This window comes from Ptychodera flava, chromosome 3 (genome assembly GCF_041260155.1).
Source record: "Ptychodera flava strain L36383 chromosome 3, AS_Pfla_20210202, whole genome shotgun sequence".
NCBI classification, from domain to species: domain Eukaryota; kingdom Metazoa; phylum Hemichordata; class Enteropneusta; family Ptychoderidae; genus Ptychodera; species Ptychodera flava.
The window spans coordinates 16,149,492-16,175,249 of NC_091930.1; the positions used below are offsets into that span (position 1 = coordinate 16,149,492).

General features: G+C 36.4%; 1 protein-coding gene across 1 annotated transcript in view; it reads left to right on the forward strand.

The window, feature by feature from the left end:
- LOC139127834 (adhesion G-protein coupled receptor G2-like) overlaps window positions 1-25,758 on the forward strand; it is a 44,967-nt gene that overhangs the window by 12,578 nt on the left and 6,631 nt on the right. Inside the window, exons 10-11 of the mRNA XM_070693699.1 lie at window positions 1,180-1,348; window positions 1,701-1,763. Coding sequence (XP_070549800.1) covers window positions 1,180-1,348; window positions 1,701-1,763 — 232 coding nt within the window. The remainder of the gene's footprint in view (window positions 1-1,179; window positions 1,349-1,700; window positions 1,764-25,758) is intronic.

Genomic DNA, 25,758 nt, shown 5'->3' on the forward strand with positions numbered 1-25,758 from the left:
TTACTTCATTGACGAAACTATATGAAAGTCTGTGACATTATTGTGTACCTATCACACTTTAGTCAATGAACCAAAAAAGTGAAAACGTGTTGTGGGGTACAACATAATGCTTTAATCACCATCCTGATAAATGAATCTGCCATTCTGGTCAGAACAAAGTTTGTGAAGAACTAGTAGTTTGTGATTCCTGCAAGATTATAGTTATTCTCTCTCTCTCTCTCTCTCTCTCTCTCTCTCTCTCTCTCTCTCTCTCTCTCTCTCTCCCCCCCCTCTCTCTCTCTCTCTCTCTCTCTCTCTCTCTCTCTCTCTCTTGACTGGCACTTACGATAACTTACTTACGATACGATAACTAACTATTGCAATAGTTTGTTTCATAAGAATTTAAAACAAGTTTATGTTCAAGTTTACAATACGAAGTTGTAAAAAGGAAAAGTTATAAATCTCTCACTTAAACACAGCTGCTGGTTGTCGGTGCAAAGTGGTATGATTTTCGCATTCGTTGGACCCGTGCTGGCCGTAATCCTTTCCAATTTGGTGGTTTTGGGCATAGCCATTCGGGTCATATCTCGACTAATCACCAACAAAACGGAACACAAGTATATGAATATCAGGTACGAATCTCGTTTGCCTTTCAGCCACTTGTATTTGTTAAAGACATAAAACATAATATTTGTATATTGTAGGTATTGTTATGTCGAGTCATACATAACAAAATGTACATTCAATGTCATAATTGAGTACTTGCAATGGCTATATTCATTCCAAGTTACTAGTACATTTGGCAGAAACATGGTGAGACTTCTTCCTTCTACAAACCATTTATAGCAAATGGCTGACCCCTGACCAAAATCAATTCAATAGATTTTGTGATTTTGTGTGTGCAATGACATCCTGGAGTCAACATTCTTATATACATTCAATGTCGTGGACTAGCAATTAAGGAATGTCTAAACATTGTTTTCTTGAAAAAATTATTTGATTTTAGGGAATATGCTTTTAAACTTTTTTACTATAAATTTCGAGATTGCTAGATTGCTATATTTCGGATCAGTAAAATGAAAACTATTGTGTCGCAATAAATAATTAATGCGTATATTCTATGACGATATTGATAAAACGGTATTTGCATGTATCTATTTCACCTACTGGCTTCCTTCATGTATGTAAACACGTTCACAGATCCAGTTTGAAAGCCGCTGTCGTTTTGTTACCATTGCTTGGCATGACTTGGCTGTTCGGTTTGCTGTCTGTCAGTCGTCATACCCTCTTCTTTGAGTACATCTTTGCCATTCTCAACTCACTCCAGGGTTTCTTCATATTCGTCTTCTACTGTTTGAGCAGTAAAGAGGTGAGGTCTAATTCTGTTGACGAGGCCCTAACTGGATCACGGTTACCATATTTAATTAGTATTGATGAAAGCTTTTCCAAAGCCAGAGATTTGTAACTAAGCGTTAGCTAGCTAACTAGCTAACTAGCTAACTAACTAACTAACTAACTAACTAACTAACTAACTAACTAACTAACTAATTACTTAACTGACCAACTGACTAACTATTTAACTTACTGATTGTTGCTATTGCTGTTTTCCTTTTTGTAAATTCTCAGCTTCTTATTCTTTTTTGCTTTATGCTGATACTATACTTGCGTTGCAAGCTTTGATATATTTTGAACTCTTGTAAATTTGCTTTTCTGTCCCACAGGTGCATTCTCAACTTGCTCGAAAGAAGATGACTTTTCTGATGGGTCGTGAGCAGAGTTGGCGTGTAAGAGGATGGTCGACGTTTGCCACTACGACAAGCCGCGTGGTGCCTTTACAACCAACTAAAAGTACATCGATCAACTAAAGGAATACTCCCACAGCAAAGCACATAAGTAGACAAAAAGTTGTCGACACACACGCGCATACCGAAGCCTCAAGTACCGGCTGCTCGTTCTTTGTTGGAAACGATTTCAAGCGGTTTAGGCAATTTTCAATGCATCCCTGACAAACGAAGATATTATTTTCAGGGCAACAACTTAAAACTCATAATAAGAAAGATTCAATTTCGTGACGCAACTGTCATAATTACTTCTTAAATCTATAATGGTGTACCTGTGTAGTGCTTACATAAAGCAAGTACATAATGATTTACCTTAATGGCATGAGCAGGTGGTGTGTATTTTTTTTTTCAAATACATTCGCTATGAATTGGAAAAGTGTACCTTTATCCCGAGGGCCTGTGCATCACCTTAAGTCACTAAAACACTGAATTTCAAAGGGGTCGTGAGGCAACGAGGACCTACTTTCGAGATTGGAGGGCCCAAAGGATAAACGAAGGTAAACTTTTGAGTAAAATAGCCTATTACTATTTATTATACAACCAATCCACTTTTCTCCGAAAATTGGTTTGGTCCACTTGCTTATCACACTCCATCCGCTCAAATGTGCAAATAGCAAGTTATCTGTTAACGATTTCTGACACTGTGAACCAAACCAAATTATAGTTCAAGCAAATGTTACCTGCGAGTAAGTTTCGATGTGTTTTATGCGCATTTACTAATTGTAGAATTCTGAAAAATCAAGATAGATTTGTAAATAGAGATACGTATCATGATCATTGTTTTGTCAATATTTAAATTCTTGTTCACCACTCCATCCATTAAACATTATTATTGTTTTATTATTGTTTTATCATTACAGAGTACCTTGTCTCCTGAATCAATATAAATTGAATATTGACTATTGTATTAAATATTACCTTTCTATTTGTGACACAGATGTTACTGATTATGCTTACAAGATTTCTTTGAAAGAAGTATACAATTATTACTTAATATAGAAATATGGTATCATGTACAGTAAATGCAAGGATCACTAAACGTGGCTTTCCTGTTTAGAAGCTAAATAAAATCTACAATGTATATTACGAATACTGCGTATTCTTTCAAGGAACATTGTAGTTTCAAGGTGTGATGCACTGTATGGAGCATGTCCTGGTTGCCTCTATATAGGTCTTATGACGACTGAGACAAACTATCAACATATGCTGCTCTCTAATATTCTGTTCAATATTTTAAAATATACATCACTTCCGTAAGTATTCTGTTAGAGACACATCCCCAAAAACTCCTTTTTTTGGAATGTGACCATAGTATTATGTGCCCAAAGTGAGCTCCAATATGTAGGATTTTTTGTTATGTAAATATATAAACATTCATCCCCCTACTACGGTTTTTGATTTCATACTAACTTTTCCACACACAGAAATCGAACAGGTTGAACTAGTCACACTTCTTATAATCCTTTTGTTCTCAATGTTTTTCCCCTCAATTTATCAATCGTATGATTTAAGCACCTTTTCCCTGGTTCAGAACTTTATTTGTGAAAATCTGCTGTTCTGACCATCTAGATCAGGCCTTTAAAATGATTGGGTAGGTGACTTGGAAATAAATTGTAATGAAAAGTCTCATTAGCAGTGTAGCGAAACAAAGACATGACACAGTACATGTTTTCAGGGGTTTGCAAAAGTTGAGGCCCTCGATGACATGAAAATGATTTTGACTATACTGCATTTGTACCGGAATTTATTTGCATTATCTCCGCACTCATTAAATTGAGTCAAACGTAGATTTATTGAGGGAGCGAAGTAGATTTAGGGAGGGAGCGAGCGAGCGAGCGAGTGAGTGAGTGAGTGAGTGAGAATATATTTTCAAAAAAGGAAATGCCCAGTTCTGTTGCTGTGGTATACTTCAGATAAGAAAGACGTTAACGTAGGGAAGTTCAGGTTAGGCTCGGTCTTTTCTAGTAACCATTGGCTACTGTCAACGTAGCTAATGCACCATAGGTACGATGCTGTGTGGACCTCTTTGTACATGTTCTCAGTCGCAATGGAGGGAAACATAGCGGACGATTACCCTTCATCGTGCGCAGACTTAGGAGGATGGAAATTTTGCTACGACCAAAGACTACATGTACAACGAAGGAAGGGCCTCGGCTACTACCCTGGCGTCTACACGCGCACTACTCATCTTTGCGTGGCAGGGCCATAATACGGCTATCGCGTAGTCACAGCCGAGCACTCTTTACTCAAAGAATTAGCTCTCACGTAAGATGATCTGATTTGACGCTAAATGTCCTCGTTTGCATCGCAAGAGCAATATCAAATATCGCCAAGGTAGCGACGTTTGTGTGCATGAGAGAGGTTCGTGCTATTTAGTCACATATCTGAAATCTTAGAAAAATTAACCTGATTAAAATAATGTCATGCTGATCAGTAAAGCAGGAGATAATATTTAGGGGGCTATTGACACAATTTGCAAAAGAACAAATAAATAAGATATCATCGGCATATAACAGAGGATTCATATATATCATGAGTCAAATTCCAATCTTTCATTGGCTACCAGAGGTCCGACATAATATTAACGCATCACGATCAGAAGCATGGTAATCTTTACCATGTTTAGTATAGCCCGAAAAGACTTGTTACAAAGATACACTGCGACTTTACTGGAGTACTTTGCTTGCACCTGTCAGAAGAGCGCCAAGAATATCATCGCATGTAAAGATTAGCAATGGAATTAAAGTATGAAGCTATCTTACAGTTTGAGAAAAAAGAAAAGAGAAAAGCTTTTGTGTTGGTATTGAGATCACCGAGTATTTTGTGCACAATTCAACAAAAATTTTGCGTCGGTGAGCTATCCAAACCCGATCAATGGGCCAACTATTTGAATGAGTGATTGAAGGAAAAACAGAAGCGTTAAGATAATCAATATTACACGTCACTAAGAATTCAAATACTGGTCAAGAATAATGATTTCTCGAATACAATTATCTGCATTGAGGGTAAAAGTATAGTGGTCTTTTCTAGCCAGGAAGTGGACTTGTGAGCCTAGCTGTAAAATTGGAATAGTTTATGCGTAACAGTTAAACTTCAGATCAATTGAAACCGTTTTGTTTACAAAATGATTCAGATTTATTATCAAACACAGTGTTAATGTTGGCATTCCAATCACGAATATCTAAGAAAGCGTTGGGCAGCGATTCATCTATACCCGACAGTAAGAAGCCTTGGACATTTTACAAAAGGTGACAATTATCCCGGCTGGTGGTTGTCGGTAGATAAATATTTGGAATAGTTTGGGTGCCCCTGGGTGTTCATTACCAATCATGCCACCGTCATTATAACGTTTTATATGAACGTATTTCATGATCAGAATCTTACGCCACTATACTATAATACCTCCGTATGGACTATCAAAACGAACGCCGATATCATCACTAATAACAGTTTATCTAACAGCATACAAATTATCACTGATATGCGAAAACATATCGAGTTCAGCTATCGTTGGCCAATGAGCTTGGATATGGTATATGTCATTATTATTTTAGTTACAAATATCTGTTAGTGCACCTATAAATAACTTGGACCAGGGTAATTGTATGAGTTGATAATGAGCGAGCTACCCATCATGGTAAATAATATTTGCGAACAAGTGTGTCTGCTATCCAGAATGCTCTATCAGACATGCGATCTGTGAACATTGAACGAGAAAAAGGCAGAAGAGTTACACTCATGGGTCTGTTCGCGTAAGTTACAAAGCCTCTTGGATTCGCCAGTGGGTAGACAAAACACTGGCTCGGCATTTACCACTTGTATGGTACCGTTCTCATCTGCTTTCGCTGTTTACCATCGCGGTGGTAGGGTGTCTTTTATGACGATTAGGTGCCTTAATAAAACCATCGTCCACATTGTTCTATCATATGAAACGTTGGTTGTTCGTTGTCGCGTTGGATGTGCCCGATGGGACGATGCCGTCATAGGATAAGGTCGGACTTTGTCTGGCTTGCATGACAAGGTATCTTTATCAGCCACCTCAGGTCTGGACGTTTGTACAAAAAATTGAGTCACAGGTTCGCCAATCCTGCTTAACAATATTACTTGACAATGAATGGGTGTCCGGAGTGTCCTTGATTTTTCCTTTCGTTTTAGCCACGCAAAGTTTAAGATGTTCTAGCTCCTGCAGAAGTTCTTTAATGTCTTCAAAAATTACATCGTTTGCCTTTGACCGGGAATCTGTAAGTTTACCTAGACCTTGACCTAACCTTGAAGTTGTCAGTGATTTCAGTGCGAACATTTTCTCACCTTTGCACTGATGCTGACCTATTACTGAATTTCTCCACTATTTCGCTTGTTCAAGTGACAGTAAGAACCGATCATGGAGTGACATATCAACACGTACGGTGAAGTAAAATTAAGGGTTGCAGAAGGTTCATGCCTTGAGATCCTTATAAATCTATAAAGTCAGTTTCATGTTGTTGGTGAACTGAAATTTACTACATTTTATTACTGAAGCAAGTAATGCCATTGCTACGTAACTTCAGGATATGTCATGGAAAGAATGTCAGTTCACCCCTGTAAGGCTAAAATATTGCAAAGATGCTTCAGAACTTTCTTTTTCAGCACCCTCAAAACTGATTCACTCTCAGTTGGTACCATTACATGTTGCTAATAATCACATTATTTTCGTTACCAAGGTATTATTTATTATTATACATCTACCATCGAGAACAATAGAATTTTGCGTGCGCTAAAAAAGCCGTACGGAACGCCCGTTCCGTAACACGAACGGTTTCCAGACGTCCCATCCCCTGCGGCTGTATCTGCGTGTTCACTGTTGAATGGTTTCAGGGACCCTTTGGGCGAGTGCCTGAACATGTCTCGCGCGCGCTCTGTGCCGTACGTACGTGTGTAGTGCACACACTTCAAAACTCTCAGAAGCGCGTCCGAGACAGCGTTCCACACTGGCGCGATAAAATCGGAAGAAAAATTGTTGACATTGCACGAAAACGGTCACTAATCTGACAATTTGACGCCCCTGTCAGGAATGTAAGATGTATAATAATAAGGTTATTACGAAAATACTGCAAAAGGCTACACTCAGACATTGGCGCCGTGCATCCGCTGCGCCTATGTCCTCGTGCATCCTTTGCGGTATCTTCGTAATAACCTCATAATAAGTTTTTATATGAGAGCAAACCTCTTTTGTCAATGTTTTCACTGTTATTAAGCGATTGATTTCTTTCTGTGTTATTTTATCATTAAAGTTTACCGTGTGTTATGAGACGAAGGCATTTAAACTCAAATGGTCTTCATTCGATTTTCATATCACAGACAGAAGAAGCTTGACGTATCCCTTTTTTAGAAAATGGTCAGCGTATAAAGAAATTCGACGACTATTGGACGTTATACAAATTGTTTCCATTGTAAAAATAGCTGCTCTGATATTGATGAAAGCAGGCTTGACCGTACTTTAGGTAAAAACGACCATTTGTTTTAATTCTGTTCTCCTGCATCTTCTTTTGTTGCTTTTAGCAATTGTTTTGTGCTGAGACATCTTTAGATCCGCATAAACTTACATTTGAACAACTCCCAGTGGTATTTCCCTGACCTCATATTCCAGTAATTTTATATAAACCTACTGATATTCTAGACAACAGCTGTAATATTGGCTACATTTTGTTACTTTCCATCGTTTCAAAACAACATAATATTTCCATGATAATTTAAAATTTGTGATTCACATATATCTGTTAAGAAAATAATATATCTCATACAAGTTTTTCCACTAGTTTTCAAATCTTACTATGACCAACATAAACTTCTCTCGTCGAAAGAAATTAACTTGAAACGTTTGATGTCAAAGTCTTTTATGTAACACTTTTTAAAGGGGCTGACAGGAATAATATTTTACAATTCTATTGGCTAAAATATTTTAGGCTCATAATATTCACCAGTCCACTCCGTCGTGAGTGTGTGGATCTATACCCGTGTCGTATTTCTGTTCTTCTTTGCGTCGACTCTGTTGAATATTTTGAGCTGTGATTCTCTGGCAGAACGCTTGTGAAAACGATGTAGCATTGCTTCTCCGTGTTTGGCCGTAAACTGAAACGTTAAAATAAACACGTGACTTTGCCATTCAATATCATTAGGGTGTTGACAATGAGCAGCCCTAAATGGGATGAATTTGCAGACAACATCGAAAAACGCTATGTACATCGTTAGATGTAGAAGACATTGAATGCTTTAGCATCAATTCAAAATTTACACCTGTCTAAAACCGCCAACAAACATACATTTGTTGCAATAAGCTTCCCTTCTTATTACGTCTTTGCTATCGAAAAAAATTATGTGAACAATTTCCATGATTGATAGTTTCCCTTATCCAATTACAATGCGATTCATAACCTACTGTCGTCATGACGACATGGATTGGTCTAACAAAAGACCATTTAAATGACGATGTTTGCAACAAGAACCTAAATCGATTACATACGTTACATTGAGCTAAGTGGTGCAGAGACAACATTCCGTTTTTGACACCACCGAGGGATGTTTCGTGCCCAGTCACGATGGAAAGATTTCGAATCGCAGCTTTGTGTGTCCTCTATTTTCATCTTTTCATACTTCATTGCCAAGGTAAGTACCAATATGACGTAATATATTGCATTTTGTAACAAATTACATTTAGGGACCTTTTTTAGAAATTTGGAACCTCTAAATTAATATTAAGCATATTTTGATCTTGGTCCATATTGACGTTATCATTGTGCTAAATCAAAGAAACAGCATTAACATTTATCAGGAAGGAGCTTCAAGGGTAGCAATGAAAATGTGCTTTCTTTACTCACGTATTCGCCTTGTAATCAATTTGACTCGCATAAATCCACTTTATAATACAATTTCTTCTTTTTTTCACCGATGTCAAATCATTTGTCAAAGATTATGCAAACAATATCGAACAAATCTTCCACCTGTACAGGAATGACGTTTTTTCCATTTGTAAAAGAAGAAAAGAATAGGCCATGTGCATTTCCTGTCTCTCTACATAGACTTTCACCATGACATTTGAATCGTCAAAGGTAGAAGGTTTCTGCATTTGGATGTGCAATCCGATCAAATTTTCTTTGATTTGATATAAAGATAACGTGCATTTTTAGCTTACCTTGCTATATTATTTCAGTCTCTTCATTTATTGCATTTAATGTTTGCCTTTACTAGAATTTTGTTGAGAAGACATCTAGAAATTTAGCAAGATTTCATAGGCAATGCAATCCTACTTGTAGGACTGCATTCAGGACTTCTGTAAAAGTGGGCTTTTCTTCATTTTGCTTTAGCGATGAAGGGTATACTGTGTAGAGAGCGAACGCATTTGTAGTTTCATGCGAGAATGTAAAATGTTGCCCCTTGATGAAGTCCCCTAATTTAACTTCCGTAGGTTACAATCTTTACTTTATTTCGATTGAAAAACTTTATGAGGTAAACCTCACTGGATGTTAACTTATGCTTTTGTTGCTTACACTGTTAATTGACTTTGTGTACGCTTCGTACACGATTACATTGGCCAGAGCTGGACAACAAGAAACAAATTGTAAAAGTATGCAGGAACAACCTTAATCATCTTTCCATTCAAAACTTCTCAGAAGGCTTGACTCTGCATGGTCCAATAAATGCAATAATCAGATTTTTTAACAAAAATTTTTCGTTTGCATAACAAACTTAAGTAACTATTGTTTAGTAGTCTCTAAAGTCAAATTTGCTTGGTGCTGAGTGACGTAAGACAATCGGTAAAAATAAGGAAAAAGTTTCATGGAGCAATCTGAACCCGTACAAAAATTGGATTCAAAAGATTCAACGGGGCGTTTATGAATAAGAAATAAATTATTCATTTATTCATTTACGAATAATGACGGCTTAGAATAAAGACCACATATGCCGCTCTCTAATAATTATGTTCAAAATTTTAAACATACTTTACAGCGCATGCTGTTTTACTCTAGCTAACACACGACATCAAAGGATGTGTCGATTGCCGCACGTTCTTTTATCATACGAAATAAATAGTGTAGCAGAACCTTTATTCCCTCGAAAAACTAATTCTTTCCCGATTGAAGCGTATGATTGGCTAAAAACTTTGCAGTCTCGGTCAATCCATGCATAGGTCTCTGCGAGTCTCTGAGAAAGTCTTAGAAAAACATATTTGAGAATCTGTGTGACGTTTGACTAACAGTTATACCTTCGTATATGTACTTCTGCGTGGCAGGACTGGTAATACACAACCCTGCTACACAGGCTAAACTGCTTATACTTATTGCCCTTGACTAATCCATCGAAAGATCGCACAATACAAAGAGAAGAACGTAAGTCAACGAAAAGGCAACCAACAGTGATCTCCAGCTATTGATGTCTCGCAAAATACAAAGACGTTGTTGGATATAATGCGATTGTTTTCGTAGTTTGTACGTACAAACAGCGAAAATAGATATTTTGATTGGCAGCATTGATAGTGAAAAACATATCGCATTATTTTGCAGGACCAGTCCTTTAAGTAACTCACTCTTAGAAACTACATCTGCATTTCAGTTGTCGACAATGAGTATTACAAGTAACAAGATGTTGATCGGCGTTGAATTCATAAAAAAACCATCAATACTGTAACTGCAATGATTGTAGCCCAAGGGCCTAGCTCTACGAGTATTGCGAGTGTCCGGTTTTGGCAACGTCGAGAGGCGGCGTTACTTAGCGAAATCTGGACATTTCAGCCATATCCGCAGGGCTACCAAAGGGTCTTGTGCCGGCTTTTTCTGTCGTGAATGCTGTGTACCATTAGCCCCGACAGGCGCCCGAAGCCAACACGACAGAAAAAGCCCGCGCATGGCCCGTGGGGTACAATTATTGCTGCTTTCAAAAAATGATGAGCTGTCGGTGACAACTTCAAAACGAATTAGACGCATACCTTGAGCTATGTATCTGGGTTCAATGCACATGGAATTTTGGTCATTTCCATTAGGACTTGCTTCAATTTTGCATTTATTCCGATTTTCCCGATAAAAATGACTTTTCCTAACAAATAACGCCGCTTTTTGTCAAAATGGTTGAACGTTATGGTGTGGTTGATCATTGGGAGGTAGTGCGCTCTGTTAGCTTCCTCCATTTTAACTGGTCTGCAAAGTTGTGATCCTATCAAATGCCTGAATCAGAAAAAAATATTGCAACTGTCATTTTTTTCGAGAGGTAAAAGTTGTGCTACCGTGTTTTCATTTTGAAGCATTCGGTATACTATCAGAAAATGAGGGGCAATCTTCTTCTGCTTTGATATTGTGTGTTAGAGTAAAACAACTTAGACGTTACAGTCAAGAAATCCGTGTGTGCCGAACAATGAAACTCCAGATTCAAAAGACACGCGCTTTACTTTCATAAGAATTCCGCAAGAGACACATACTAAAAAAGTTTTTTTTTTTCGGAACGTGATCAGAATTCTTACGTGCATAACAATGAACTCAAATACAGACGGATTTTAGTAATGTCAATATATAAACATAAATCCCACCTACTACATTTTTAGCTTCGAAGTGTCGGTCGTAGGCACACTTGAAATCTTCAAGCGGTATAAGTTCGTTTCTCTAACCATCTCTGATAACAAAGATCACGATAGTCGGGTCGGAAGGTAGGGTTCCCATGCACCCCATGGATGTATTTTTTTAACCTACATTTTTATAATCCTTAGGGTCTATATTTAATGAATTTTGATGTTCCCAAAATCAAATCGTGTCCCATGGGGTTCATTTGGCGCCATCTTTGCCGCCATCTTGGCCGCCATCTTGGATTTCAACAATGGGGTAGGGGTCACGTATTTACCGCTCGACGGAAACGGAAACAATAAAATACTATAAACGTTACATTTCTAGAAAGCCAAGATCATGGCCTTTTCATTGATATATAACTTAATAGGGATAAATTAATATTCGAACGTCGATTAGACTTATATCGGCCATTAACCGTAAATCGTAAAATTTGCTAAATTTCACACCCAATAATTAAGTTCCCGTTCCTCCAAACAATTTTTCATAAGGTATTTATATATTTTTTGGAAGAACTCAGTGCAATAAACAAGAAAAACAACATTAAAAGTATGTGTCTTGAGATTTAGTGGGTGCATGAGCTTGTTTTCTTATTACGTGGTAGGCCATATATCCGTGTGTAACATAAGGGATAGGGGTAATGTTTCCCTTTCTGTTTCGAATCAGGAATGATAAAACCATAAAAATGTTACATTGTTTAAAAGTGCTGCATCAGATCTTTCTAAAAATATATAGATTTATGGGGAAAAGTTGCATATTTAAAAGTTACAAAGCTTAAACCTTTCGGTTTGTGTCGATTTTAAGTGATTTTTAAGAACGAAATTACAACATATGGGGTAGGGGTAATGTTTCCCTTTCTGCCTCGAGCCATGAATTATGAAACCATATAAATGTTATACTGTTTAAAAGCTCTGAAATAGGCCTTTCCAAACATGTATAGTTTTATTGGGAAAAGTCCTATTTTAAAGTTACAAAGTTTATGCCTTTCAGTTTGTGTCAATTTTAAGTGATTTTTTAAGAACGAAATTACAACATATGGGGTAGGGGTAATGTTTCCCTTTCTGCCTCGAGCCATGAATTATGAAACCATGTAAATGTTATACTGTTTGAAAGCTCTGAAATAGGCCTTTCCAAACGTGTATAGTTTTATTGGGAAAAGTCCTATTTTAAAGTTACAAAGCTTATGCCTTTCAGTTTGTGTCAATTTTAAGTGATTTTTAAACAAAATTATAATATAAGGGGTAGGGGTAATGTTTCCCGTTCTGCCTTGAGCCATGAATTATGAAACCATATAAATGTTATACTGTTTGAAAGCTCTGAAATAGGCCTTTCATAACGTGTATAGTTTTATTGGGAAAAGTTGCATATTTGAAAGTTACAAAGCTTAAGCCTTTCAGTTTGTGTCAATTTTAAGTGATTTTTTGAATAATATGCTCAAAACAGTTAGTCCGTTGGCCAGGTATCGAAATCATCCCCTCTAAGGCATTTTACCCACTATGATTTTTCTGTCAGCTAGTGTTCTCAGCTGTCATAATCTGCTTATTTTCCATTTAACTGATGGTGTGTGAGAGTGTAACGACTTGTTTGTGAAGGGCTGTCACGCCCTCAGTAGTAAAATAGGAATGGGTTAGGGGTAACATATTTACCGCTAGTCGGAAACAAAAACAAAAAAGTACCATAAACAATACATTCTTAGAAAGCGCAGATAATCCCCTTACCATTTGTATACAACTAAATGGGGATAAATCGATATTCAAACATCGATTAGATTTTATATCGGACATGAAATGTAAATTGTAAAATTTGCTTAATTTCAAACCCAATAATTAAGTTCATGTTCCTCCAAACAATTTTTACAAGGTATTTATATATCATTTGAAAGAACTTAATGCAATAGAGAAGTAAAAAACATTAAAAGAGTGTATCTTCTTGAGACTTATGGGGTGCGTCGATATATATGGTATGCCGTACATCCCTCTATAATATACATTTAAGGGATAATGTTTCCTCTCCTACCAAACGCAGCAAATAAGGAAGCCACATAAATATCATATCTCTGAAACACTAACGCAGTTGTTTTTCCAACAAGATATGGCTTGATGGGGTAAACTCAAAAATTATGCAGTGACAATGCCTAAACTCAAAAGTTTGTGTTACTTTACTGACATTTACTCGTTAAAAGGAACATAGAAAAATACTCTCTAGGCATTAAATAGCACTAAAAAGTTAAAATGGTGGTTAATAAAAGACGTTTTACTCATTTCAATAACTCAAATTAGGGAAAGAAAGTTAAAAACTATGTCAAACATTATATATTCCGAACCCACAAACACTAAAGTGGATGTCATAGTCGTCATGCTAAGTTGATTTGACAGCAGCAACAATCAATCCCTTTTCTCTAATTTTATCGCGAGAGATATATTAGCAATAAAGTACCACTTTGAAAGGATACCACACGGTTTCGACCGGTAAACAACATATACGCACGAACTTCGGTCGTGTGTATAAGGAGTGAAACGGTTAAAACCGGCTCGAGTGACAGTGTACCCAACTTATAGGGTTGTTTATCGCTATATTATATCAGTATATGGAAACTTGTGATGAAAATAAAAACAATGTGAAAGAAACCTACATTGGAGATAGGAATGGCCAACTTTACAGTATATCGTAAATATATGCACAGTCACGTGACCGTCTGGGCAAATTAGGGCTCACTATTAATAGTGTTACTTTTAATACCACACAAGAACACGAGAGAATCTTTTATCGCTCAAAACCAATCACCATTAATCCACAATATAGGTTCTCCATACTAAGATAAGATGGATCGACAACACTTTACCTTCCTTACCAGAAAACAAGAGATCATAACCAATTTTTCGAAATTATTTTACAACGCAGAACACTATATACTCCCAATGAGGATTACATTTTCGACTGGGTACTAAAATTAAATAGCAAATAATTCCTGGAACTAAACCCGAGCCATAAGTCACAGAACGCATTCAAATGACGCAACTAAATAGTAAACAGAAGGCGAACAAACACTCTCTACACCAAGCAATAAGAAGGCGAGACAAACCTCAGAAAATGACCAAAAAGGCTTATATTCCCATTGACACCTCAATGTTTAAAATGCCTTGTGAGTGAATCTATCATTAGTTTCTTATCATTGATGACATTTAACCAATGTTAGACCCTGACGTCTTTGAAGCAAAGACCCTACAAACGGACGTTTTAGGCTCAATGCTTGAAGATACCATTCCCACCAGCATGATCGAATCAGAGAGACTAGATTGATCTAACTTTCGAGCTAGATCAGCCACCAGCAGCTGAGAAAAAATAAGTTAACATAATCATCAGAGTCAAGCGAGCTAGACAACGGCTTCACACATTATACTCCACAGAGAGGACATTCTTACACAATTCACAAAAAGCGTTCAAAAGCTTCGTTAAAGGCATTGTTCGCGATCCAGGGACGGGCATGGCCGGTTGCGTGGCAAATGCAAAATATTAGTCATGCTGAATCAAGGTGTTATCAAGTAATAGCTTATTTATAGATTAGGAAAATCCTAATCCTGATAGTAATGATGGAATATAAACTTTGTGAAAAGTTGAGAAAATTTGCCACGTCTTTGATTTGTATGTTTTACATTCCATGTTGTACAGTACTGCCTGTACTATACATGAACAGTCAATACATCCGGCAAGTATTCTGTGCTGTTCTTTTATAGTTAGGTCCCCGCAGTCCGAGATAAGTCTTTCTATAGTGTCAACCATTCTCTTCATTTAACTCATTTGTATGATTACAGGGAAGCCTAAGCCTATCTCTTACAATCTAAGATTTGAGATATTTGACAACAACATGTATGCAATTTTCATATTTTTCATAGGCCTAAATAACACACAGAAGAAAGTCATACTCAATGTTTTGTCCAATTGAAAGTCAAATTTTCACCGAAACAAGTAGAGGTGGCCATCTGTAAGCCAAACGAGAATTAATATTAGCAAAGATGGATATATATTAAGCCTTTCCCATTTCCGATCCTAGTTACTCATACCACGGGGTATAAGCGAAAGCCAAGAGTATCGAATGTGTTGAAACGTAAGTGGGCCCTATTCAGTACCACGTAGCTTACAGGTACACCTTAAAGATTACTTACCAGGCCAAAATACCGAGTGTTGAATTCCTTCAAAAGCGGCAACACCTGGAAAGACACTGCGGCAACCAATTTATCACCCTGATCTCTAACTATTTACCTTTACACCCAATAAAGCACCGGGACTCAAGACAGTTGTACATCACAAACTTAAGAGAGCGATCGAAGACACTCGCTACACAGAACGCAGGATTGGAGGCTGCAAAGACGATTCTTCAAATAGGCAAAAAGAGGCTAAAACAACACAAAACATTCACAGTAACGACGATAGGTCGGGTTTTCTTCCTATTCTACGGTACAAAACCAAACCAAAGGGTCTTTCAAAGGCCACCGCACTTCCCTTAAAGCCCGGCTCGAAATGGACTGGGATCATGATTAGTGCCAAGTTTGGTTGGGCGTTTTGGGACATGGCTCTGCATAATGAGTCTGTTGGTAACAGTTGCGATCGTTCGCATTATCTGCGGATCTGTTCGCTCTCAGATCACGCTCAGGCTCGGACTAATATAGATACGTACAGCCTTTGTTTCCAGGTTCGTTTCAGTCATGCCATGGCAAATACTCGAAATAAAAAGAAAGGAACACTATCAACTAAATCAAACAAGAGTTTGCTCGAATGAATTTACCGAAGTTTCAGGCCATATCAACGTTCATTATGTGAATGATTCGGCTACTGACCGCCATGTACATACGGAATATTGGCGCCGTCTAAAGTCAAATAATTATCAAAAAAGTAAAAAGCTTATATCTGGCCTTTCTAAGAATGTATTGTTTATGGTACTTTTTTGTTTTTGTTTCCGACTAGCGGTAAATATGTTACCCCTAACCCATTCCTATTTTACTACTGAGGGCGTGACAGCCCTTCACAACAAGTCGTTACACTCCCACACACCATCAGTTAAATGGAAAATAAGCAATTTATGAGAGCTGAGAATACTAGCTAACAGAAAATCATAGTGGGTAAAATGCCTTAGAGGGGATGATTTCGATACCTGGCCAACGGGCTAACTGTTTTGTGCATATTGTTCAAAAAATCACTTAAAATTGACACAAACTGAAAGGCTTAAGCTTTGTAACTTTCAAATATGCAACTTTTCCCAATAAAACTATACACGTTATGAAAGGCCTATTTCAGAGCTTTCAAACAGTATAACATTTATATGGTTTCATAATTCATGGTTCAAGGCAGAACGGGAAACATTACCCCTACCCCTTATATTATAATTTTGTTTAAAAAAATCACTTAAAATTGACACAAACTGAAAGGCATAAGCTTTGTAACTGTAAAATAGGGACTTTTCCCAATAAAACTATACACGTTTGGAAAGGCCTATTTCAGAGCTTTTAAACAGTATAACATTTACATGGTTTCATAATTCATTGCTCGAGGCAGAAAGGGAAACATTACCCCTACCCCATATGTTGTAATTTCGTTCTTAAAATATCACTTAAAATTGACACAAACTGAAAGGCATAAACTTTGTAACATTAAAATAGGACTTTTCCCAATAAACTATACATATTTGGAAAGGCCTATTTCAGAGCTTTTAAACAGTATAACATTTATATGGTTTCATAATTCATAGCTCGAGGCAGAAAGGGAAACATTACCCCTACCCTATATGTTGTAATTTCGTTCTTAAAAAAATCATTTAAAATCGAAACAAACTGAAAGGCATAAGCTTTGTAACTTTAAAGTATGGACTATCCCAATAAAACTATACATGTTTGGAAAGGCCTATTTCAGAGCTTTTAAACAGTATAACATTTATATGGTTTCATAATTCATGGCTCGAGGCAGAAAGGGAAACATTACCCCTACCCCATATGTTGTAATTTCGTTCTTAAAAAAATCACTTAAATTCGACACAAACCGAAAGGTTTATGCTTTGTAACTTTTAATATGCAACTTTTCCCCATAAATCTATATATTTTTAGAAAGATCTGATGCAGCACTTTTAAACAATGTAACATTTTTATGGTTTTATCATTCTGATTCGAAACAGAAAGGGAAACATTACCCCTATCCCTTATGTTACACACGGATATATGGCATACCACGTAATAAGAAAACAAGCTCATGCACCCACTAAATCTCAAGACACATACTTTTAATGTTGTTTTTCTTGTTTATTGCACTGAGTTCTTCCAAAAAATATATAAATACCTTATGAAAAATTGTTTGGAGGAACGGGAACTTAATTATTGGGTGTGAAATTTAGCAAATTTTACGATTTACGGTTAATGGCCGATATAAAGTCTAATCGACGTTCGAATATTAATTTATCCCTATTAAGTTATATATCAATGAAAAGGCCATGATCTTGGCTTTCTAAAAATGTAACGTTTATAGTATTTTATTGTTTCTGTTTCCGTCGAGCGGTAAATACGTGACCCCTACCCCATTGTTGAAATCCAAGATGGCGGCCAAGATGGCGGCAAAGATGGCGCCAAATGAACCCCATGGGACACGATTTGATTTTGGGAACATCAAAATTCATTAAATATAGACCCTAAGGATTACAAAAATGTAGGTTAAAAAAATACATCCATGGGGTGCATGGGAACCCTACCTTCCGACTAGATCACGAAAACAGGGATAAAAAGCAAACAAGGCAGATAAATGGCTGATTACAAACATCCTGAAAACTGTCATTTCCAAAAGACACTGTTCAAAAACACACACGGACGGAAAGATAATGGGGAGTTTTCCCTCTTCTTCAACCCACAGTAAATTTCGAGCGTAAAGCTCTTTGCTTACATTCAAACACAATAATATTAATCTTGACAAAGTATTGGGAATGCTGAATATCTCTCGACGCCAAACGGTATTCTAAAGGAATTGTTTTAAGCTCTCTGAAAATTACTGGTAAACCTTTTCGAATGAACTTTCCATCAATGCAAGCAACACATGGTCAGCAATTGCTTAAAATTAGGAATTTTGACCTTATTTAGACAATTAAAAAATGTTTAAATCGAAGAGTGTAAAATGATCTCATTTGACGCTAAATGTCAATGTTGGCGTCGCCAAAGCAATCATAAGTATCACCAAGGTATCAATGTTTGTCTAGAAAAGACAGGCTCGTGCCATTGAAACATATTTGAAATGTCAGAAGTACTATTTTACCGGATTAAAAATAATTTCATGCTGATCATTAAAGCAGACGAAAATATCTATAAAGTTATTGACACAATTTACACAGGGACAAATTAATAAGATATCATCGATCAGCACATAATAGATGATTCATTAATTGATATTATGTGGTTAAAATCGAAAATTGCCGTAAGCTACCAGAGTTCCACCATAAGAAGAATGCATTGCATGGAGTTGCTTGAAATCTTTACTATATTTAGTCCAGCCCTGGATAGACTGGATAGACTTATTACCTGAGATTTACTGCGACTTACGGGAGTGCTTTACTGACAGCTGTCAGGAGAGTGCCAAGGATACCATCGCAGATATTAGCAATAGTATTATAGTGTGAAGTTCAATTAGAGTTTTGTATTGCGAAAGAGAAAAAAATCTTCCGTGCCGATATTGACATCACTTACACTTGGCAAAATGCTTGATATACAACAATATATACACATATGCTGATTCTGTACATTGCTCAAATACTTTAAGTATACGGGTAAGTATACTAATACCAGCTGTGAACTGAATGTGCTCACGTGTTTTACAACAGGTTCATAAATAGTAATATGCTTCACAGAACAATCAGATATCCGTTATATCATTATATTTGTCAGGTTTTATCAAATTTCGCACAGTACTCTCAGAGTAAACATCACTATTTGCAATACTTAATTTAATATGCAAATGAGTTTTTTATTATCCTGACACTACTCAACGCTTCATGGGATAATACGATATCTATCAGATCAACATACGTAACACGTTTCATAAAATGTAATGCTTCATTTTGGAGTAGTATCACTAATTGCAAAGTTCATTAAATATGAAAATGAACCCTTAGTTAACTTGACACTGCTCAATGTTTCATAGCACAAGTGGATATTTATCAGATCAATATCTGTAACAGGTTTCATCAATTTTGGTGCCGTACTTTTAGAGTTATATACCTAATTACAAAGTTCATTACATATGTAATTAAATCCTTAATTAACTTCGAACTGCTCAATGCTTTACGACACAGTTAGATATCTGTCGGATCAGTATTTGCTGCAAATTATATCAAATTTGTTGCATTTATTTTGGAGTTAAAGGACTTATTACAAAACTTCATAAAATGTGTAAATGAGCGATTTATTAAGTTGAAACTGCCCAATTTTTTCAGTACAATATCCGATCAATATCTGTACCAGGTTTCATCACATTTGGTGCCGTATTTTTAAAGTTATCTACCAAATAACAAAGTTCATAATGTATGCAAATGAACCCTTAATTACCTTCACAGTACTATATGCTTTACACCACATTTAGATATGTGTTGGATCAGTTTTTGCAGCAGAATTCATCAAATTTGGTGCAGGCATTTCGGAGTTATATACGTAATTACAAAACTTGATAAAATGTGCAAATGACCGATTTATTAACTTGACACTGCCCAATTGTTTTAAGTACAATTAAATATTTCTCAGATCAATATCTGTAGCAGGTTTCATCAAATTTGGTGCCGTACTTTTAGAGTGTTATACCTAATCAAAATGTTCACTACATATGCAAATGAACCCTTAATTAACTTCACACTACTATATGCTTTACACCACAGTTAGATATGTGTCGGATCAGTTTTTTGCAGCAGAATTCATCAAATTTGGTGCAGTTATTTCGGAGTTACATAACTAATTACAGAACTTCATAAAATATGTAAATGAGCTATATTAACTTGACACTGCCCAAAGCTTTTTTAAGTACAATTAGATGTATATCATATCAAGATTTGTTGCATGTATCATATAATATGGTGCAGTAATTTTAGAGTTATTTCACTTATTACAAAAGTTGATCAAATATGCAAATGAACCGATAATTGACATGACACTCAAAGTATCATCATAATGTTCTGAGATTGTCATTTGTGAAAAGTTTCTTGTAATTTTGTGCAGTGTTTCTTGATATATGTCGACACTGTCATAATTGTCTCCATAGGGAAACCAGTATATGAAAAAAAATTGATATTGCATAACTGCATTAATATGCAAGCCACAATAACCAAAATCTAATCAGTTCTTGCAAGTAGCATGTGATATCTGTCTAATAAGCCTGACTTGAATCTGTTCAGGCGTTTTTTAGTTATCATGTAAACAGACAGGCAGACAGACAGGTAGGCAGACAGACAGACAAACACACACACACGGACAGACAGACAGATATCGCTATGACAGAAGCCCACCTGTGCGAACACTTGAGCTAAAAATGCTTAAGTAAAGAGCACACCAAGTGTGCAAAGATCTCCATTACATAATACTCCTGGCCTGCTGAGATATACGCTATGTATATAAACGTATCGAAATGTTCCATATACAAAGATATACGTTACGTATGCAATTAATTTTGTGTTCCTTATACGTCAACATACTTAAATACACTGAATGTAAATCAAGAATTTCGTTCACTATTAGTATTTGTGCGGAATTCAACGAAAACATTTGGTCGGTGTAAAATTTATCCGACTCAATCAATGTGCAGAATGTTATGTGTTGTTATGTGAAATGTGCTGAAAAAAATGCTCAATATTTATCTCTGTGTGCCAAAAATCGCACCATAGCCCTATCTTGTCGACTAGAATTAGATATGTACATAATCAATGAAGGAGGGGATATAGAGAGGGTAAAGGTTAGAGAGTAGCCTAAAATTTAGGCTTGTAATTTGATGCCTCACTGGTTGCCTAACCTAAATAAGCTGCGGAGGTTCAGGGCGGGTCAAAGTCCACAGAAACGTTCTGAAAAATAATAGTTTAAAGTCTATTTCTCGGACTCGACAGGGCCGGTAACCTGCCCATCTATGGAAAAAAAATACGAAAATACACACTTGAAAAGCTCTCGAGGGTTATACTTGATTTTAGGACATGGGAATTGAACGTATAGGATCCTGGCAAAATGATCTACAATGTGTTTTTACAGAATTGTGATTGACAATATTCTGGCACATGAGATGGATTTTAATTATTCAATCCAAGATTTCCACCAGGTCATGTAATCCGTTGGCCTAGTAACCATACGAACAATGGGGTTCTTAAGTTTTAACTATATACCGAATAAGAAAACATTTTGTGCAACAGTTCTCCAATGGGAGCCAAGATACTGTGTAGAAGGTAAAAGGTCATTGAAGGAAATCCAAAAACTGTCCAAAAAAATTATTCCGGTACCGACTTATGGGAGAGGAACTAAACATTAGGCTTTCTTAGTTTCTGAGATACAGTAATTGTGCATGACTAATGATCATGCGATATAAAAAAATAACTTAAGAATTTTCTTCTCCAGAATGACATTAAAGTTTTGTTTATAGCATTATGGTAATATTATCTTAAATTACTGTTAACAATTTTTTGATCAATGTAATTTTATGCAAATGAACGCCAATTCAATATTTCAACCAAAGATGGCAGAAAGGTCACATGACCTACCGAAATTTAAAAGATCACGTGCACTGGTATTTATAAGGCCCAACAGGCCTAATAAGTTTGAAACTAGGTGTTTCAAACGGTTTTTAGTTACAGCCCGGCAAAAGAGTAAGCGAAGAAGACGAAGAAGAAGATTTTGATTTTTCAAATGAAGTTTATTACTAAAATTAAACTTCTGTACAGAAAAGTACATATCAAAGCAATTCAAATGTTGAGACGAAAAGCATCAATGAAATCAGACAGATGCGTTACAGCAAATGATGTTCAATTATTGAAAAAACTAAGCAAGAAGAAGAAAGTTTGCTGAATTTCCACAATTACTATAAGGCCTGAACCCTAGAGGACTCTAGCCCCTTATTAAGCTACAACTGCATACAGGATGTGGAAAATTTTATGAAATCACACAACGAACGAGTTTGTATCGTGGTGCTGACGAGAAAACAAATTTTACTTGTCAAATTTCCATCCAAACCAACTTAGCAAATGATTTAACACAACTTGTTAGTTGTATGTTAGCACCAAAAGGGAATTTCATACAGTTAAACCATAAAATGTACGTCTTAAACGATCGAGTGTATGCGTGAATCTCGAGTAATAGGTGCGAAGCATACTAGATGTGTTTATATGATATGATATGATATGATATGATACACACACACACACACACACACACCCACCCACACACACACACACACACACACACACACACCCACACACACACACACACACACACACACACACACATATATATATATATATATATATATATATATATATATGTGTGTGTGTGTGTGTGTGTGTGTGTGTGTGTGTGTGTGTGTGTGTGTGTTTTAACTTCAATATCTATTTGACCGTTTGATGTATTTTAGTCCATCAAGGTTTAACGCAAGACTCGCCAACACCCCTTTCGCGTGAACAATTGCAATCGTTCCGCATTGTACCTGAGGACACATATGCTTTCGAGGGCGACACCGTGGTGCTTCCATGTAGCGTGGATAACAAAGCTGGTCGTCTCCACTGGAAAAGGAACAAAGACTGGCTTTTCGAAGATGATGAGATTTTCAAATTTATTGATGTGCCAGAAAGGTTTGACATCGTTGGTAAACATTACATGGGAGAGTTCAATCTACAAATATCCCAAGCCCGCCTGAGCGACACTGGATCATACTCTTGCATTCTAATGCAGTTTGGTGAACACCCCTTGATATCATCTGAACCAGCTACCTTGTATATTTGTAAAGGTAGCATGCTTGCTTATCATTTGTAATTAGTTATTCTTGTAAGTGTAATATGAGGGAAAGGACGATGAAGTCATTGAAAATTAGATTTATCAATACTCATATTAAGTAATCACTTGGGAAATGAACAAGAAGGTACGCAAAATGCAAACATAGTAATACTTAACTGCGTTGAGATGGTAAACGAAACTACTCTCGAACAATTTCTGAGTCATTTTATCAAAAGAGACACAGTTGCCTTAGAAACGGTTTTCCCTTTTAGATACAGGTTTGATAGAAGTGCTGTTAACGATGAACTAAGTAGACAAAATTGCAAATCAAGAAAACTGAAAAGAATGAAATTCCAGAACATTAACTGTCCATCTACATTTTCTCGTCTTTATTTCCATATATTTAAAGGCCTTTAACATTCTCGAACATTGCCATATCACTGAAATATTTACATAGTAAGCGTAGATTTATTTTGTCCCTGAGCGAAAAATATGACTGTCATATAATTTAGAATTGGTCTCTTAACGCCAGTTTATGTATCTTTTACAGCATCGTTATGTTACACTGACGTAGGTTTATACCAATGTAGCTGCTCAAATGTCAATAACAGAAGACACGACAAAGAGTGTGAGTATATTTGAAAAGAGTAATGAAATGTAAGAGTAATGTAAAATGCGAAAAAAGACGCATGTTTGTTGGCATAACGGTTATGAAATTGGAAGTCAACAAATTCAGTGTGATTATGACTGATTCCCGTATTCATTGATGGTTAGATTTTCAAAAATCTGATCAAAAGCACAGTAACTTTAGAGTCCAGGCCTAAAAAGATAAGAATGTTCGGAAAAGATTTGTATCTGATGCCTTTTGTACCATGATGGGTTGTTTTGCCTTAATCAAACGAAAATTGAGACGTGACGGTAATTATTGTAATTTTCTGAAGGGATACCGGCTGCGGCTTACTGCTTACGATAGACGATGTGCGATAATCAATAGATCGGAGAAGTGATCCCATTACAGTATGTTTATTACGTTTTAATATGATCATGAAACTTGTTAAACCAAAACTCTACTCTTCCCATACCTATGTCGACCAAACATATATGCTTCAAATCCTTGCAACGTATATATCGGCAGTTACGTCGTACATGAACAGCTATTGCCATATTTTTTGCGCCAGTTAGTGTCATAATAGTTTAGAAGGACACAAAGTTATTACATTTTATCTTCGAATTGCGAATTTTACTGCTAATTGTTCTGTCGGGACATTTTTATATTGAACGTAATCAGCATATTGCAATTTTTTAATATTGGTTTGCGAATATGATAATGTATACACACATTTATGCATCAGACATGACGTTTCATCGTGTATGCAACAGTGTTCACGTGATACCTAGGTAACAGTACGTATGCAAAAACGGTGTATTGCTAGATTGACGGATAGATCAATGGCTAGACATCTCTGTGCATTGTGAACAGACTTAACGTATTTCTCTTATTTTGATTCACCCAGTAACTTCAGTTTCTATGTTCCCTATGAACGTTACCAAAAAAGCCTTTGAAATGCTACTGACAGACGGTAGGTTGTATCTTAGTGGCACGATTACTTGGACACACACTATAAAACACATCGTCGAGAAAATAGAATCTGAAAGTCGTATTAGCCGATCGAGTCGATTTTAGTGCATGATAGAGACAGACAGAATTATTTTTTTGATCAAACTGGCTTTCCTTGATATTTGAAATGCCCATGTGAGGGCGTCGTTTTCAAAAAGCGGCCACCCGCTAAAAATTTGTGATTGGTTAGATTTTCTCTCTCCATGGTAACTGTGGCAAAATTGGAACAGGTGACAGTATATCTTAACGTGACTGCTCTGGCATTATACACATATAGCAACCGAGAAAAGGCATACAGCTATGCAAATGGTTTGATAAAAGATATGTCTACCATTCAGAATTGATATCATTTTACAATTTGATTTCAGGCAATCGACTGTATTTGTTATTATCTCTCGTTTTAGGTTCAAGCAATTGTTCGTGTTTCCGTTGTGCAATGGATACAGAAATAGACATTGGTAATGAGAAGCACTCATAACCCTTCTTGCGCACAAGAACAAATGTTTCTCTCTTGCCACCAAGACAAAAGTCACAACATGTATGACTCCAATTAAATGTCACAAGTGATATCTGAAAAGTATAAATTTGTCTAATTTCAGTCTTCTTCTCAAAAAGAGCTCTTATCAACATTGTGTGCAAAACACAAGAAAATTAAATAATACACATTGATCTTTTTTTTCAAAGAAAAGGAGTATATAAAATGTTATAAAATATGAAAGCGCACAATCACTTTTCACAGGCTACATTTTAACATAATCTGC